The sequence below is a fragment of the Pipra filicauda genome, unplaced genomic scaffold (assembly GCF_003945595.2).
Source record: "Pipra filicauda isolate LSUMZ 115617 unplaced genomic scaffold, ASM394559v2 scaffold71_size5581439_pilon, whole genome shotgun sequence".
In the NCBI taxonomy this organism is placed as follows: Eukaryota; Metazoa; Chordata; class Aves; order Passeriformes; family Pipridae; genus Pipra; species Pipra filicauda.
The window spans coordinates 3,568,969-3,584,524 of NW_024104887.1; the positions used below are offsets into that span (position 1 = coordinate 3,568,969).

The following is a 15,556-nucleotide window of genomic DNA, read 5'->3' on the forward strand; positions in this document are numbered from 1 at the left end:
AGGGGACACCCGGCCTTGCGGGGGACACCCGGCCTTGCGGGGGACACCCGGCCCTGCAGAGGGACACCCGGCCTTACAGGGGACACCCGGCCCTACAGGGGACACCCGGCCTTACAGGGGACACCCGGCCTTACAGGGGACACCCGGCCCTACAGGGGACACCCGGCCTTGCAGGGGACACCTGGCCCTGCAGGGGACACCCGGCCTTGCAGGGGACACCTGGCCCTGCAGGGGACACCTGGCCTTGCGGGAGACACCCGGCCCTACAGGGGACACCCGGCCCTACATCCCACTTTGTAACCCAGCTCATCCTATCCCATATCCTACCTTGTATCCCATCCCATATCCTACCCTGAATCACACCCCATCCTGTATCCCACCCTGAGTTTCATCCCACCCCTTACCTCCTCACCATGATGCCCCACCTTCCCCCAGTGCTTCCCACCCCCTCCCAGTTCCCGGCTGATTCACCAGCAATGCCTGGGACCACCTGGAACATCCCCATCCCTGCAGATGTGGGGAATTTTGGGCTGCCTGGGGTGTCTGGGGTGATGTGGGAGGTGCCAGGTCCCCACTGGGGACATTCCCCAGTGCTGTGACACAGGAAACGAGCCGGTGCTATTAATTAATTCTCATTTCCTTCAGTGATGCTGAGCATTTGCCTTCCTTGCAGGTCAGGAAGGGATGAAGCTCCCAAACCACCCCAAAGCCACCCCAAAACTGCCCAGTGTGGGCAGGGCAAGGGTTTAGCCGCCCAAAACACCCTGAAACCACCCCGGTTGGGACACCTGGTCCCCCCAGAGCCCCCCATCCCATAGCTCAGCTTCCCCTGCACCGCCTGGGCAGTGCTTCCCCTTGGGACCGCTCCTGGATTTGGCTGCTGGTTCCCAAAGGCACCCTGCTGCCGCTCCACAGGAGGTGTGGCCTCAGAGCAGGGATTTGGGGGGAAAGCTGCTGAGGAGACAGGGATGGGGAGCCAGAGCTGGGGTCTAAGGGGAGATTTTGGGCTCAGCTGAGGCTGAAGAGACCTGTCCAGGTGGGAATGTCCCCGCTCTGCTCCCTGAGGGAGGACCGGCCTGGGGACCAAATTGCTGCCAGCAGCACTGCTCACCAGCACCAGCCCAAAATCACTCCATCCTTTACCTTTCTCCCCATGGGTCAAGGTGGCAGCAGGCCATGGGGACAGGTCCAACTGGGGGGGACACAGTGCCCAGCTGTGAATGGGGTGAAGGGCATGAGCATCCTCTTTCCACAAGGATTTAACAGCCTTTTGGGGTTGTTTCCTACCATCTGCTGTGCAAAACCTGTGTCCCACGTCCGTTATTCATGTAGGGACTACATAAACAAGTGGCCACGTGTTGAATCCATGTCTCTATTAAACTTCAGCCGAGCAGTGGGGCTGGGTTTGGGAGCTGTGATGCAGCCTCTGAAGCATCTCCAGGGCTGCTGCTGCCTCCCCCTGCTCCTGCCTTTGTGCCTGCCATGTCCCCCCGAGGTGACAGCAGATGCCACCTCCTAGGAGCACCTCCTTCATGGTCAGGGCTATTCCTGTTTTAATGCTGGAGGGGGAAAACAGCCCGTGACAGGAAAATCCAGCATCCCCAGGGTGAGCCTGTGCCCTTTGCAGCACCATTATCTTCCCAACACCCGCAGAGTCCGCAGCGCTGAATAATGCATCAGGTCCTGAGAAACAAAGAAGATGAGGAATGCAAAAGCAGCACAGGGAGATCCTGGCATGGGGGGGGGGGGGGAAGCATCAGCCCCATGGGGCTGCTTCGGCTTGGCCAGGAGCCAGGGCTTTGTAGCAGGACCACATCAGGTTTTGGGCAGCAGCCTGGGAGAGCAGCAGTGGGAGTATAGCCCAGCCCAGGGTGAAGGATCCCAGCCAGAGAGCTGGCACAAGCAGCAAACACAGCCAGAACCACACCTGGAATGGGATGGAGAAAGGCAACAGCCATCTGGGTGGGAAAAATGGAGGAAAGCAAGAAGAAAAAGCTGCCAGGCAGACAGAGAGCTGAGGGGTGAAGCTGGGAGAGTGTCATGAAGGGACGATCTGGTGGAGAACAAAAGGGGAGAGATGGAAGGAGTGGGAGAAGGGTTGGTAATTGCAAGCAAACAGACAGAGCCAGCCACGGCTGGGGGGAGAGGGGGAAAATCATCACTTGAAAGAAACCGAGGATTTGGGAAGGAGAAAAAAATAAAGGCGATAAATAATTAAAGGAGATCAAACGAGGCAGGCAGCAGAACAGGCCTAATTGCAAGGATTCGCGCTGAGGTTCGACATCTCCACCAGCCGCCTCCTGACGCAGAAGAAAGGGCGGCCAGGAACGGCGGTGCCGGGCGGGAACGTGCTGCTGGCACAGCACAGGCAGGAGCCCCTGATCAAAGCCTGGCGCTGGCTTTGGTGGTGCTCAGCAACCCTGACAAGGCAGTGGGGGGAAAGAAACACCAGAAAATGGGGGGGAGGGGGGCGGAACAAAGCAAAGGCACGAAGGAGAAGGGGCTGGGAGGCCCCACGATCCTGTGAGAGCCTGGGGTGCAATGGGCACAGGGCACAGGAACAGCCCCAAGTGCACCGGGGGTGACCTTGGGCCGTTCGATTGGGGCCAGCGGCTGGAGGCTCCCATCGATTTGGGATTGACCTCGTGGTCACGTGGCCCTGCTCAATGCTGGGGTGGGTTTGCTGGGTCTCCTGCTTCCCCAGGGCTTCCTAACCCTCCTATCCCTCGGCAGGGGGTTTCTCTTCCTCATGGATTTGTCTGGTCACACTTTGAAGCCCTGGGAAACACTCTGTACCTGTGCTGTCCTGCGGCAAGGAGATCTCCCATGTCCCAGCACATGCCTCCCTTGGCTCATCAAGGATTTGCCGCTTCCTGCTTTCCTTGAAACCTCCAGACTCAGAGGAGAAACAAGTATGGGAGGAAAGAATGAGCCTGGAAGTATCTCCAAGCAGCTGTTTACCACCAGACCCAGCCTTGGCTTTTACAAACCCAAAGGGCAGCCCTCTCTGAGCATCACTCAAGGTGGGAGAAGCAGAGACCTGCTGCTGTCCCAGAGCCCCCAGCTGCATCCTTCCCCATGAGCAGTGCCCACAGCCTCCTCCGTGACCCCATCCAATCTGTCCCAGAGTCCCCATGGAGCCCCTGCAGGCAGCAGGTGTCAGGGACAGGCAGAGCAGTGGCAGAGCTCAGCTCCAGCGCTGTAACCTCTCCTAACAGGCAATCAAATCCCTGCCCCGGCAGGACTCCCTGCATATTAATTGCACTGCGTTATCCAGCCATCTGTTCCCGCAGCCAGGAAAAGAGCAGTCCCTTTGGTCTCCTTTATTAACAGGTTTCCCTATAAATGCAAACAACCCTCCCGCCTCGGCGCCGCACTCCAGCTCTGCTTTGAGGCACCCGGGAGGGAAGAGGGAGCTCTCGGGCATTTCAGTAAATCAAGAGCAGGGAATGCAAAGGTGGTGATTTCACACTGCCTGTGGCCAGGCGGGAGAGCAAAGGGAGGGGGAGAGACCTCTGCAGAGGCAAAACTGCAGCTCAAATGGTTTCTGATCCTCCTGCCCTCACCATGGCCCTGTGAGGGAAGGAGGAAGCTGAGCTGGCTGCAGGGGACATCTGTCTGCACCCCCAGCCGTGCCCAACCAACCTCGGGGTGTGTTTCCCCCTCCCCTTTCCCCATTCATCCACCATCTCCCTGGACAGAGGATGAACTGCCAGACCCAGTAATGCAAGGCTGAACACTGGGTACCACAGTGTTGGTGGTTGCTCAGGAGGACAGAAGCAACACTTTCTGGCCTGGCACCTGCTGTGGGCCCTGGATGCTTTCAGTTTTGGAGGTGGGCTCATGAGAGAGGGTGATAGTTATCCAATATCTTTCTGAAGTACCTCCAGCCTCTCCAGTTTTGCTCCTTTGCTGGAGCTGGGAAGGCAGCCAGCTTTGGCAAGGAAGAGGCTTCACTAAATCGTCTTCCTGTTGTTTCCTCTGCTTCTCCCTCTCCTAAATATCACCGAAATGCCATCAATTGTCCCCAGGGCTCAGCCATGACTGGGGCAGTTGTACCAGCCTTATCCAAAGGCAAATTGCTGTCCCCATCTCCCACCACCCACAGCACCCCCTGGGGTGAGATGGGGCTCAGGCGTGGCAGGTCTGTACCCCCACACCAAAGCACCTGCCCTTAAATGGAGCCAGGAAGGGAAAACAGATTTCTCAGGAATAAGGGACACAGGTGTGCCAGCCTGCTCATCCCACCTGAAGACTCCTGGGACACTGCAGTTAACCAGGAGGAGACTCAAGCCATACTGTTTAATTTGCTTTTCTCCTTGTTCTATCCTTTCCTGCACTTAATATGCTGCTCCAGCAGTACAGGAACAGCAGGTGGGATCGAGTGACCTGACATATGACCATCTGGAGAACCTTTATTTATTACTCTTAACACACAGCTCCTCTGTATCTTGACATCTGTGCTCCAGCGCAGAGCTGGGCTGCCCGAGGAGGCGGTAGCTCCGTGCAAAGAAATGTCACTGCACTGGAAGAGATGCTCAGAGACCATCAAGACAAAAAGTCTGCACAGCATACAGAGTGAAACCCAAGAGTCCTGCACGGGGCAGGTTTTCCACCTCCTCCAGCCCTGGTCACTCACCTCCACAGGAGGTAAACACCAGAGGCTGCCGGCACAGGAGCGAGCGCCGTGACTCAGCAGGGCGGCCCTGCTGCAGCAAGTTACAGGAGAGAGGATGAAGGTCGTGTGTCCTGGAGACACAGCACCAGGAAAACAACTTCCAGAGTAGGCTGTTCACTTATCTGGGTACACCCAGCCAAACCCTGCTCCTCCTGAGGAGGGGTATGCCCCAGATCCTTTCCTCCTCCAGGGAATCTCCTCAGAGAGAAGCGGGAGTATGTCCCACACTTCTCTCTGCAAACCATCTCCAGTCTTCACAGTGATTAAGTTACCCACCACACAACTGCTCAGCCATGAGGACAGAACATGTAACCAAGTGGATAACGCCTACACAGACCATTTCTTCAGACAGTGTCCTTCTGGCCCCTGACTTCACTGCAGAAAGCCACAGGAAGTGTGTCTCCTTTCCCTTCCCAAAACAGAGTGGATTTCCAGGCACAGGGAATAGCTGCAACTCCAAGCACGAGGCATGGGATTGGGGGAAAAAGAAACAAACCCAAAAACCAAACAGTGTGGGGACATTGTCAACATTCAGGGGACTTGAAGGAGACCCTGGAGAATTTACAAGTCAGCAAGTGCTGAGGAAGAGCAAGTGCTCTTCTGCCTCAGCTCCACTCACCCATGTTGTCCCTGAGTCCCTACCAGTGCAAGCGAAGTTTTCTGCTTGTCCATGCAATTCCTCCAGACTTTGCTGGATTTGGACTGCTGACACAAGAAAAGATAGAATAACCTAAGCCACAAGATGAACCTCAAGTTTTAAAAAGTCTCCAACACTCAGAAATCTGCTCTATCTGCTGCGTTAAAAATAGCAGGACTGGAACAATTGTGTGCTCCTGTCCTCCCGGGTGCAAGGCCAGGCTTTCCCTGCAGCTGGTTCCTTGGCAGCTTTGGATGGCAGTTCCCCTGGACCAGCTGGGCACACAGACCATGGCACACACCTCTGGCAGGTCGATACACACCATTTTTAATAAGCTGTGCTGCCTATTTTGGGTACAAAATTGCTGACAGGCCTGCAAGACCCCTACACCCCATGACCTGTGTTACAGCAGTCTGTCATATGCTTTCCATTTATTGTTTGGAACAGTCTGTGCCATACTCACCAGGTCTGGCCACTCACTCCTCCTCAGTGTCCTCCAGTTCTGACATCCTCCCATGCCCCCCTCCAACACAATCTTTAATTCTTTAATCTTTAATTCTATTAATACCACCTAATAATTACTTTGTTCCAAGCCTGCTGAGTAATGACTGCCGACGCTTCAATTCCATTACTATTCCTGTAGAGAAACCAAGCTTCAACACACCAAATTTCTGCAGAGAGGAGTGACAAGGACTGTGCTTGCTGTCCTCCCTGCCCACATGTTCCACAGGGCAGGGAAAGAACCAGGCACTTGATAATCAACGCATCTTCAACAGTCACAACTGTGTGATCTGGTTCAGAATGATGAACCAATTAAAATAAAAAAAAATAAAACCCATTTCAGACAGCTCAAAAGAAAGAATACAAGAAGTGGGAAGAGGAAGAAGAAAGGCAGTGATCAAAGAGCATCTACTACCTTTATATATCTTCCTTCCGAGAAGCTTCTGCACCAGGTTCTCTGGCTCAAACCAACACTCCCCTCAGTTCCTCCAGAGGTGCTGGGCTTTGGCTTTTCCTTCTCCTCATCTAAATAAAGTCTGTTCAACTTAGAATTCAACCTACACAGATGAGAGCAATTCAAAGCAACAGCGTAAGCAGCACGGAGGAAGAGTGAATTAATTGCTTCCTTCATTAAAGCTTACCTTCAAAGAAGTCAGCAACAGAACTCGTCATCACCATCTTCTTGCAGACATTTATTTTTATATTCACAAGAGGATGAATGTAAGAGAAATTTATGGAGATGCTAAATCAAGGCTTTTGTTCCTAACTAGAAAGAAGTCGCTCTCAGCAGTTTAATTACTGTCTTAGCGCAGGACTGACGTTTCAAACACCATGCTCTTTCACTAACTCCTTTAAAAATCAAATTACATAAGAGATTAAGGTAACACAAGGTAACAGATTTTCCACCTCCTGGAAAATCACCTCTTGGATCACTGGTGCAGCCCCTTCAACCCATCTTAATCTTATCTGATCACACCTGGTTCCCAGTGGCTGTGCTGAACAAGGAGCCCAAGCCAAAACCCAGGCAGCAGCAGAGTTGGGAGCAACTAGTTCACCCATCTTACAAGGCTATTTCATCTCTACTGAAACCATTAACCTCTCAGAGATCTACAAGCCTTAACTTCAAAAGATAAAGTGCATCAGGAAAAGCCCACATGGTACACTGAAAAAATGAGGCCGTTTTATTGATGATTAGACTCTGCACTGGCAACAAGCATCAAGCTAATACAGACAGACTTCAACCAAAGCATGAGCTTTGAATCTGAAGTCATAAAGTGACATGATGCCTTAATAAATTAAGGAAGTTAATTCCTCCCCATCATCAACTCTTCACTTGAAGTTCTTTGCAAATTCCTCTCCTTTCTTAATAGAAGCCTTCAGCTCAGACATGGCCGCAGCAACCATCTTCTCTTCAAAGGGGGAGAGCTTGCCAAGGCCTAGGTTCTTCTCAATTCCTTTTTTCTGAGGGAAAGAGGATTTAAGGATTAACCATTAATTGACCTAAAGAGTAGCTTAACAGCTTTGACTAAGTATTACCTAGCTGAGACAGAGACCCAGCCTGGACCTCTGTCATCTCTAGTCTGCCAACCCTGTGCATCCTGGTAAGGTTCAAAACCTCTTACTATCTGTGGCAACTTCTACAGCCCTCACAAACTTCTCCTTCACTGTTCACAAGTGTGAAACCTGAAGGAAGTCCAGCAGCTCCTTCAAGAGGAAACTGATAGCAAGTGCTCCTTCCCACCTCCAGACACATCATCTGGCAAGAGAATCACTCCCCCCAGACTATGTCCTTTGCTTGCCACTGGCCTGCAATCTCAAACTGCTTTAGAGTGGCACTCCTGGGTTTTCAAGATGTCTACATCCAAACCCTACCCTCTTAATACCCCTCTGCTTCCATTCCCTCATCAGCCTGCCCCTAACGCAGCAGACACCACCTTTTGCATCCCAGCAGCCATGACAGGGCTGAAGCATCCTTGTCCTCCAGCACTCCCATGGGATAAGGGTGACAAAAGGAAGACTTCTTTCAGAGTCCAGAAGAGGTTCTGAAAGCAAGCTATTAATCCTAATCCATGCTGTAGCTCCCCATGTGTCTCGATTTCTGAGGGCTTTGCTTATGGCAGGTCAGGCTGACTCTGATTAATCATATGAAGGCCCAGAGTAAACAGGCCTGACTTGAGGCAAGCATGACCTCTTAAGCCAAGCCTGAATCTCTGGTTACTCAGTGATCTGCAGTTGAAGAGCAGATAAAAGCAGCAGCATCCTTGCCAAGCCGAGCTGTGTGCCTAAATACCATACCCAAATACTCAAGACTCTTAAAAGTACACTCAGCTGTTAACTCCAGCAATACCAGGCATTCAGCTAAACTGAAATCACTGAGTAAAACCCACAAGACTCCATCAGTAGCTACTGCTAATAAGCCTCAAGATTTAAAGTACGTACTCCCAGTTGCAGAGGTGTAGAGAAGTACGGGCTCTCCGTGACGTCCGACTTAACAAAGGCACATTCCACAACCCCTTGCTTTCCACCCATTGCATCCAGCAGAGAGAACACAAATCGAGCACCAGCATAGGCCATGGACAAGGTGGCAGATCCTGTAAGAGTTAAACCACTTTTAGAACAGATCACGTTGAAATCTGATACCTTCTTGTGCATCAAAGGTTTCCATACGGGTATGTTTACAGAGCTCCAGTGTCATTGACTTCAAGCTCACAGTCAGCTGGATAAAGCAGCAGCTCTTGGCCAGCTACATGCTATCCAGTTGACCAGATTTATAGAAGAAACTGCTTAATTTGACAGAGAAGATTCTTTTTAAAGCCATATATGGTGTGGGATCAGTTAATGTTTAGTCTGACATACTGAGCTACTTCTGGTAGCACAGCTCAGGCAGTCACAGCTAGATCCCTAATCGGCAGTTCATAAACTGTAAGTAAGATTAAACTGCAGGGGACTGCATCCATTCAGGTAGATAACAAGAATTACTTGAAAGCTCTACTCAAGAACCCACCTGCTCCTGCTTTAGCTTGGACAACCTCAGTGCCAGCTTCCTGAATTCTCGCTGTAAGCTTCTCCAGCTGATCCTGAGGAAACTCCACTTTTGGTGTGCACTAGATAGGAAAAAAAAAAGAGTTACTATCCAATACCAGAACCCCTCCAGATTCAGCATAAGGTCACCCACACGATGTCTTTTGTACCACTGCAGTTATTACCAATAGTTCTCAACTAAATGTGTGTCACTTGTGTGACACTGACCAACTGCAGGAGTCACCAGGGCCACTGGTCACTGCGGGGCTGGAACAGGAGCCCAGCCATGCCCACATTCCTCAAGGACAAACTGCAGCTTTGCAGCCAAACCAGGGCTTGCCATGGTTCCTCACTACTGTGCAGTCCTTTGCACTAAACAGATGCCCTCCAAGCGTTAGGAATTTCAAAAAGTCATCTTGTAAATATTCGGGTCACTGTGGCATTATGGAAGTCAAGAGCCTTATGAAGGATCCAGTCTCCCAGCAGTATTTAGAAGTTACTAAACCTTCAGACACAGTTCTGCCAGTAGCTTAAGCACAGCTGTGTCTCTCCCAATGGACTGCTTAACCAAAGCACCCTCTCAGCATACAGCTGCTCCAAAGCTCTTATTCCTTAAGAAAATCCTTCTGTGAAGGATATTTTATTCCCCACTTAGAGCACAGCTTTTCCCCTTTTTGTTGCAGATTGTCCTTGGCCACATCCCAGACATCTCCCCATGAGGTTGCAGCCTGCTTAAGAACTGCATTTCAGTCTGGCTTAGATGCATGAAGAGAGCTTCTCCTGATGACCTGCCATTGCCACACCTCAGATCTTATATCCTGAAGTCCTATAAAGGAAAGCTGGAACTATTTACACTCTTGACACCATCCAGAGTTTAGATTTGGCTTGCTGCCTTCCATCTCATCATGTATCTCATCCCAGAAGGAAAGCAGCCATGAGAGCAGGGAAAACTGTCTCTGCTCTATCTTAGCAATGAACTGCCATCACAAAGGCACTTTACATCAACCCCAACACCCTGAGGAGTGTGCTGCCACCCAGAGCAGTCACCATGACCCACCTGAGAGATCAGAGGGATGATAGTCTTCCCAGCGTGGCCACCAATAACTGGAACAGTTACTCGAGCTGGATCTAAGCCCTAAGGGAAACATGAAACTTTCCAGCTTCTGAAGCACATGGGCAAGAAAAACAAGTGAAAACACCACACTTCACCTGGGTACATGGACACATTGGTAAGTCAAAGGTTGGACTCCATGATCCTGGAGGTCTTTTCCAACCTAAATGATTCTGTGATCTATAACCCGGTGCTACACAGGGCAGGAGTTTCAGAGGCAGCTCCAGGTTACTCTGATTACTTTATACAGTTACAGGACATTATTACTGCAAGTTTGGATAAATAGCAGCGCAACATAAACACCACCAGGGCTATTAAGAGCAGTAACCTGTTACAGCTTCTGATACTTTACAGAATATCCTCTAACACACAGCACAGAGTTTGACTTGCAAACACATACAACAACTCAACCCTCTCCTCCGGTTGCACCAGGGGTTGGAAATGCCAATGGAATTAAGGAGAACACGTAGCTCACTCACAGGGCTATGAAAAGGAAAGGTCAAAGTCTCTTGAACCACGTTTTGCAAGAAACCTTATCTCCAGGCTCCTCTAGAGAATGGAGGCAGGGAATCATTGCCTTCGCCTCTGGCTCCACAGAAATCCGAGCTCCTTTGGCTCTCTGCAGTGATTTTGGAAGCATTTCTGTATAGATCTGATACCAAAGCAGGCAGTGTCCCTCCCCCAGCAGCTGTTAACCATGACCTGCCTTCAGTTCAGCCACAAAAGTGTTTGCTCTGACGATGTCCAGCGTTGTGACACCAAAGATTTTGTTGGGATTATACACACCGTGCTTCTTGAAGACTTCTGAAGTTATAGGGATGGTTGAATTTACCTACCAGCAAGAAGAGGCAAGCACTGATTAAAAGCAGTATAATAGCAAAGCCAATGCATGAACTTAAACAGGCCAACAAACAACCTGAACTACACTTCCAACTTGGAATCAGCTGCAGCCAATTACTTTAATGCCTAAATTGAAGAGCAATTTACAGTCAGGCTGGAATAAAAGTCATTAATTTTACATAACCATTAAGACAATAAATTTGTTCATTCCCATTACAAAGGCTCCTCCCTTAGAGAGCTAAGACTTTTATCCCTAATTTTAGCTAATACACCAGCTTGTATTATAACCAGTCACACAGATTTTGAGATATTAAGCACTTTTATATCCAAGTTTCCTCTGACTTAAATACGGCCAAGAAAAATGGGTTAGTAGAACCAGGCTTTTAGAGCTTTTCCACTAATACACTGCAGATCTTAAAGATACTGCTCAAAAAGAATTTGGATTACTCTAGTATTCTCAGTCTGGATTTTGGTTGGCTTTTTTTTTTCCTCTACATTCCAAAGCCTTCAGAAAACACTTACCGGGTTAGAAATAATACAGATCATGGCTTCTGGACAGTGCTTTGCACAGCCAGTTGTCAAAGAGGCAACAATGCTGGCATTGGTGTTGAACAGGTCATCACGAGTCATACCTGAAACACAGCCAGTGCAGTGTCCTGTTACCCACAGTCTGCCCCTTCATGGGCAAGCAACCCAACCAAAAACCTGGGCAGAGACACATCAGCTCCTGGTTTCATAGATCCAGAGTAAATTCTCCAGCTGCAGTAATGAACTGGCTCCAAAGATAACTCCTCTTGCTAACAAGCCCTTTTCAGGAGCAACCAGCCCAGCTGCCCATTGCCAGAACACATTTCACCTAAGCTGCCTGGAGTACACTGTGACCATACAGACCCACACCAATGATACTCAGAGCAGCCTAATTGCTCCCAAGATGAATTCTCCTCCTTCTCTTAAGTCACCCCCACAACTCCAGTTTAAATGCCAACTGCTCCGTGCAAAATATTGCTGGTTGTGTAAGTGCCACCTCCCATTTCTGTTGCAGCAACTACTTAACCGTGAAAAATGAAGATTTAGGAAGAGCTAGGCATTAAAGTCTAGAATTTTGTTACATTCCAAATAGGATACTGAAAAACAGAGTAGAAAAGATGTGGGTCAGAGACATTCTAGGAAGGCTTAACAGCATTTATTCAGAGATGCCCCAAGAAGTTACTGCACAACTGATGCAACACAAATAGATTATTTCTATTCTCCCGAGAAATGAAACAATGAACCGGTTTTTATTCCTCGAGCATTGCCTCAGGGCAAGAAACACGAAGGGAGACTTAGGATCACTTCCATGTAAGGTCTTTGCCCCTCAACCCCACGTGGGAACTCCAGAAATCAATGCTGCCCATTTCACAAGGGACAGTCTGAGAGAGAGGCTGAATGAGCTGCCTGATACCATAAGCAGCTCTGGGTCAGGGGCATTAACAGACCACTTACACCTCAAGCCAACACCACCATAAAGCACCAGACACAGCTCCATTTGAGCAGCAGCACTGCAGAGATCCACTTCAAAGCAGCCCTGGGGCTTTCCAACAAAGAGAACGTACCTGGTTTTCTAGGGACTCCCGCCGGAATAACAACAATATCACAGCCCTTCAGACATTCTGGCAACTGCTCAGGTCCCATGAAGCCTGAAATGGAAGACACTCAGGCATTATGCTTTCGAGAGTTATTAAGTAACTGATACTTCGAAGTACAAAATTACACCCAGAGGCATCCAGTTCCTTTTTTTAATTTACCCTTCAATTCAAACTTACGCTGAAAAGCAAAGAAACACAATTATGGATGGATCCCATTCGATGTTTTATCCTCGTTTCAAAACTTACAGAACCAGAGTGGTGAGAATCTCACATTCAATTGTTTTGAAAACCCCCAGTTCCTCCTGCTATGTGTGTTTACTCTCCAAAAACCTTGGCACGAGAGTCAGTGCCCCCAGAGAATTTCAAGCAGGCACATTCAAGTAAAATGTCACCTTCTGGAGGTCTTCAGACAAAATAAAGATCAGCAGAATAAGTTTTGCTTTCATCAGAACCTGACAGTGTCCCTTCAGAAAAGAAGCATGTGGAATTCATGTGGATACCCAGGGAGTGTTAAGTCTAGTTGTAGTCAAACTTCTAAATTCAACACTCAGGTTTTGTTCAGAAATAATTTCACTGAGTGTTTCCTGCCAGATATCACCAATTCCCCTTCAACAGTGCAACCACAGGCCATTTTCATCTCCATACATGTCAATCTAATCAGCTAAACCTTAATTAATCATGCACTGCTCGAGGAAAAAGCTCCTTATATTGACACCAGGCTTCAGGATCGCCGTGTGAAGATTCCCCTTCGCAAGCAACGAGCGATCCAGCGCCAGAGCCACCCGAGAGGATCCCTCAGGAACACAGAGCATTCCCAGCAGTACCTTTGACCTTGGCTTTGGTCTCGATGTGGCTGAGGTCAGCTGCCACTCCTGGAGTGTGGGCAATGTCATAGAGGCTGAGCTTGCTCACCAGCGGGCTGTTCTTCAGGAGCAGGGACAGCGGCTGCCCGATGCCCCCCGAGGCCCCCAGCACTGCCACCTTGGCATTGTTCTGTGGGAAAGAGACAACAAATATGAGGTGCAGAACTTCTGGCAACCACCCCAGCGGTGACCTTGGGGATTCCACCATGCTTTCTTTACTTTTAGCTCTATTTCTCAATTTTTCACCAAGCACTACGCAAACTTGACAGCCTCAAGTGATGCTCGTGAGAGCTTCCCAGGGATCCTCCAGGTTTATTGGCAGGACAAGTTGGAGGAAACTTATTTGCAACCTGAGGCTCAAAAGGGAAGCAAGGTTGGGGCAAAAGAACCCGAAGGATCACCTTTCTCCAGACAGAAATGTCTGCCTGAGACTTATACCTGCCACCCAGGTCTGACTTCGGGCAAAATCTGGTTTGTAGTTTCTCTAGACTATTAATATTGCCAGTATTAAAAAAATATGCCTTCCCATTTGGCAAATCAGTACACTTAATGGTCTACAATAAATGTAATAACCACTGTATGTACAGGAAGAAAATGTTTAGGCCAGAAATAAATTCAACATAGTACCTGCAGCTGCCTCAAGATCAAAGTCTGAGAATATTACATGACTAGAACTTCCAGTTTTGATCATGTGGCTGAGAATCAAGTAAAATCAACTCTTCTTGGCTGCCCTGTGAACCAATTTTACCCTCACAGGTGTACTGGCAGGATGTTATTTCTCTCTGCTCCTGTTTGTAGAGTATTGCCAAATGAGAGAAAAGGACCAGAACAACCTTAAAATGCAATGCTCTTCCGGAGTGATGGAGAACCAGTCTCCTGCAGAGATGCAACTTGGCAATACAATTACTGCTGAAAAAGCCATTCTCTATCACAGCCTTACCAGATAAAGCCATAATAGCTCCAAGTCCTGACATGAACACCTTAATTACGGCGCTATGACAAGAAATAATCCACCCGAGAGCTAGATTAGCCCAACCTCATCTTGATTTTCTTGCTATTGCAACAGATGTAATTTTGCATAAAACTCTTGAAGGGGAAGCAAAGTCTGGCATTAGTTAGTGCTGTGCCCTATTTATCACTGAGCTGATACCACGAGGTCAAAACCTCACTGCTAAAAGATACAGTTCCTATGAAAAAAACTTACACAAGCCTCTCCTGTGCAGCACATCTTTATAGCTCCAATAACCACTCTGTCGTGTCCCACCGGCACTATTAATGTCAGATAGAGGTCGGTCCCTACCCATACAACCACAGCAGCAGTTCTCCTCTGGTTTGGGGTCAGCAAAACGGTGGATTTCAAGCACATAAAGGATTACTGCTAAACCCCAGCCACCAGCTTTAGCTCTTAAAACCTCTGGAACGCAGGGGCACGTTTGCACTAGAGGAAGGAAGCGGGAAACATGCCTATCACCCACCGCACACCACCAGAGAGAGAAGTTCATCAGGTCTGGGCTCCTCCCCGGGCTTCACAGCCCCAGAACCCAGGAGGGCCTGGGCTCCTCCCCGGCCTCACATGGGTTCCTCTCACCTGGGAGGAACTGGGCCCAACCCGGGGCTGGCAGCCCCTCACTGGGACGGACCGGAGCTTCTCCCCAGGTTCCACCCGAGCCCCGCAGCCCTTCACCGCGAGGGTCTGGGCTCCACAGCCCCCCGCCGAGGAGAACCAGGACTCCTGCCCGGCCCCCAGCCCCCTCTCCGAGCAGGGCCCCTGCTCCATCCGAGCCCCGCAACCGAGGAGGAACTGGGTCCAACCGCGGCCTCGCAGGCCCAGAACCGACGAGGAGCGGGGCTCCACCCGAGCTACACCCTCACTGGGCTGCACACCCTCACTGAAAAGGGTCTGGGCTCTCCCTGGGCTGTTCCACAGCCCCACAGCCCCTCACCGAGGAGGTCCCGGGCCGCACCGGAGCCCCGCAGCCCCTCACCGGGGAGCACACGGGCTCCACAGCCCCGCACCGGGGACGTTCCTCCCCGGGCTCCCCCCGAGCCCCGCAGCCCCACTCTGAGGAGGCCTCAGGCCCGGCCCCGCTCCCCACCCACGTTACCTGTGCGGAGGTGGCGATGCCGCGGCGCAGGGCGGCGCTGGTGGCGGTGCTGAGGCGGGACAGCATGGCGGGAATGGCGGGAATGGTGGGAGCGGTGGGAGCGGAGCTGGCGGCGCTCGGTGACTCCAACGACCTCCACGGCCTGCGCGGCCCCGCCTCTCGCGAGACTTCCCCC

General features: G+C 50.4%; 1 protein-coding gene across 2 annotated transcripts; it reads right to left on the reverse strand.

Moving 5' to 3' along the window:
- Window positions 1-6,974: 6,974 nt before the first annotated feature.
- Window positions 6,975-15,550, reverse strand: MDH2 (malate dehydrogenase 2). 2 transcript variants are annotated; one of them, XM_039389287.1, is made up of 10 exons: window positions 15,382-15,519; window positions 13,238-13,406; window positions 12,381-12,464; window positions 11,311-11,420; window positions 10,655-10,780; window positions 9,895-9,972; window positions 8,821-8,920; window positions 8,256-8,407; window positions 7,835-7,836; window positions 6,975-7,277 (listed from the first exon to the last, which is right to left on the reverse strand). In XM_039389287.1, exons 1-10 carry the CDS (start codon window positions 15,445-15,447, stop codon window positions 7,253-7,255), a joined length of 912 nt encoding a protein of 303 aa, XP_039245221.1. In that variant the 5' UTR covers window positions 15,448-15,519; the 3' UTR covers window positions 6,975-7,252. The 2 variants fall into 2 exon arrangements, with proteins under 2 accessions (XP_039245221.1, XP_027581757.1); XM_027725956.1 differs by lacking the exon at window positions 7,835-7,836 and having other exon boundaries at window positions 15,382-15,550.
- Window positions 15,551-15,556: the final 6 nt, after the last annotated feature.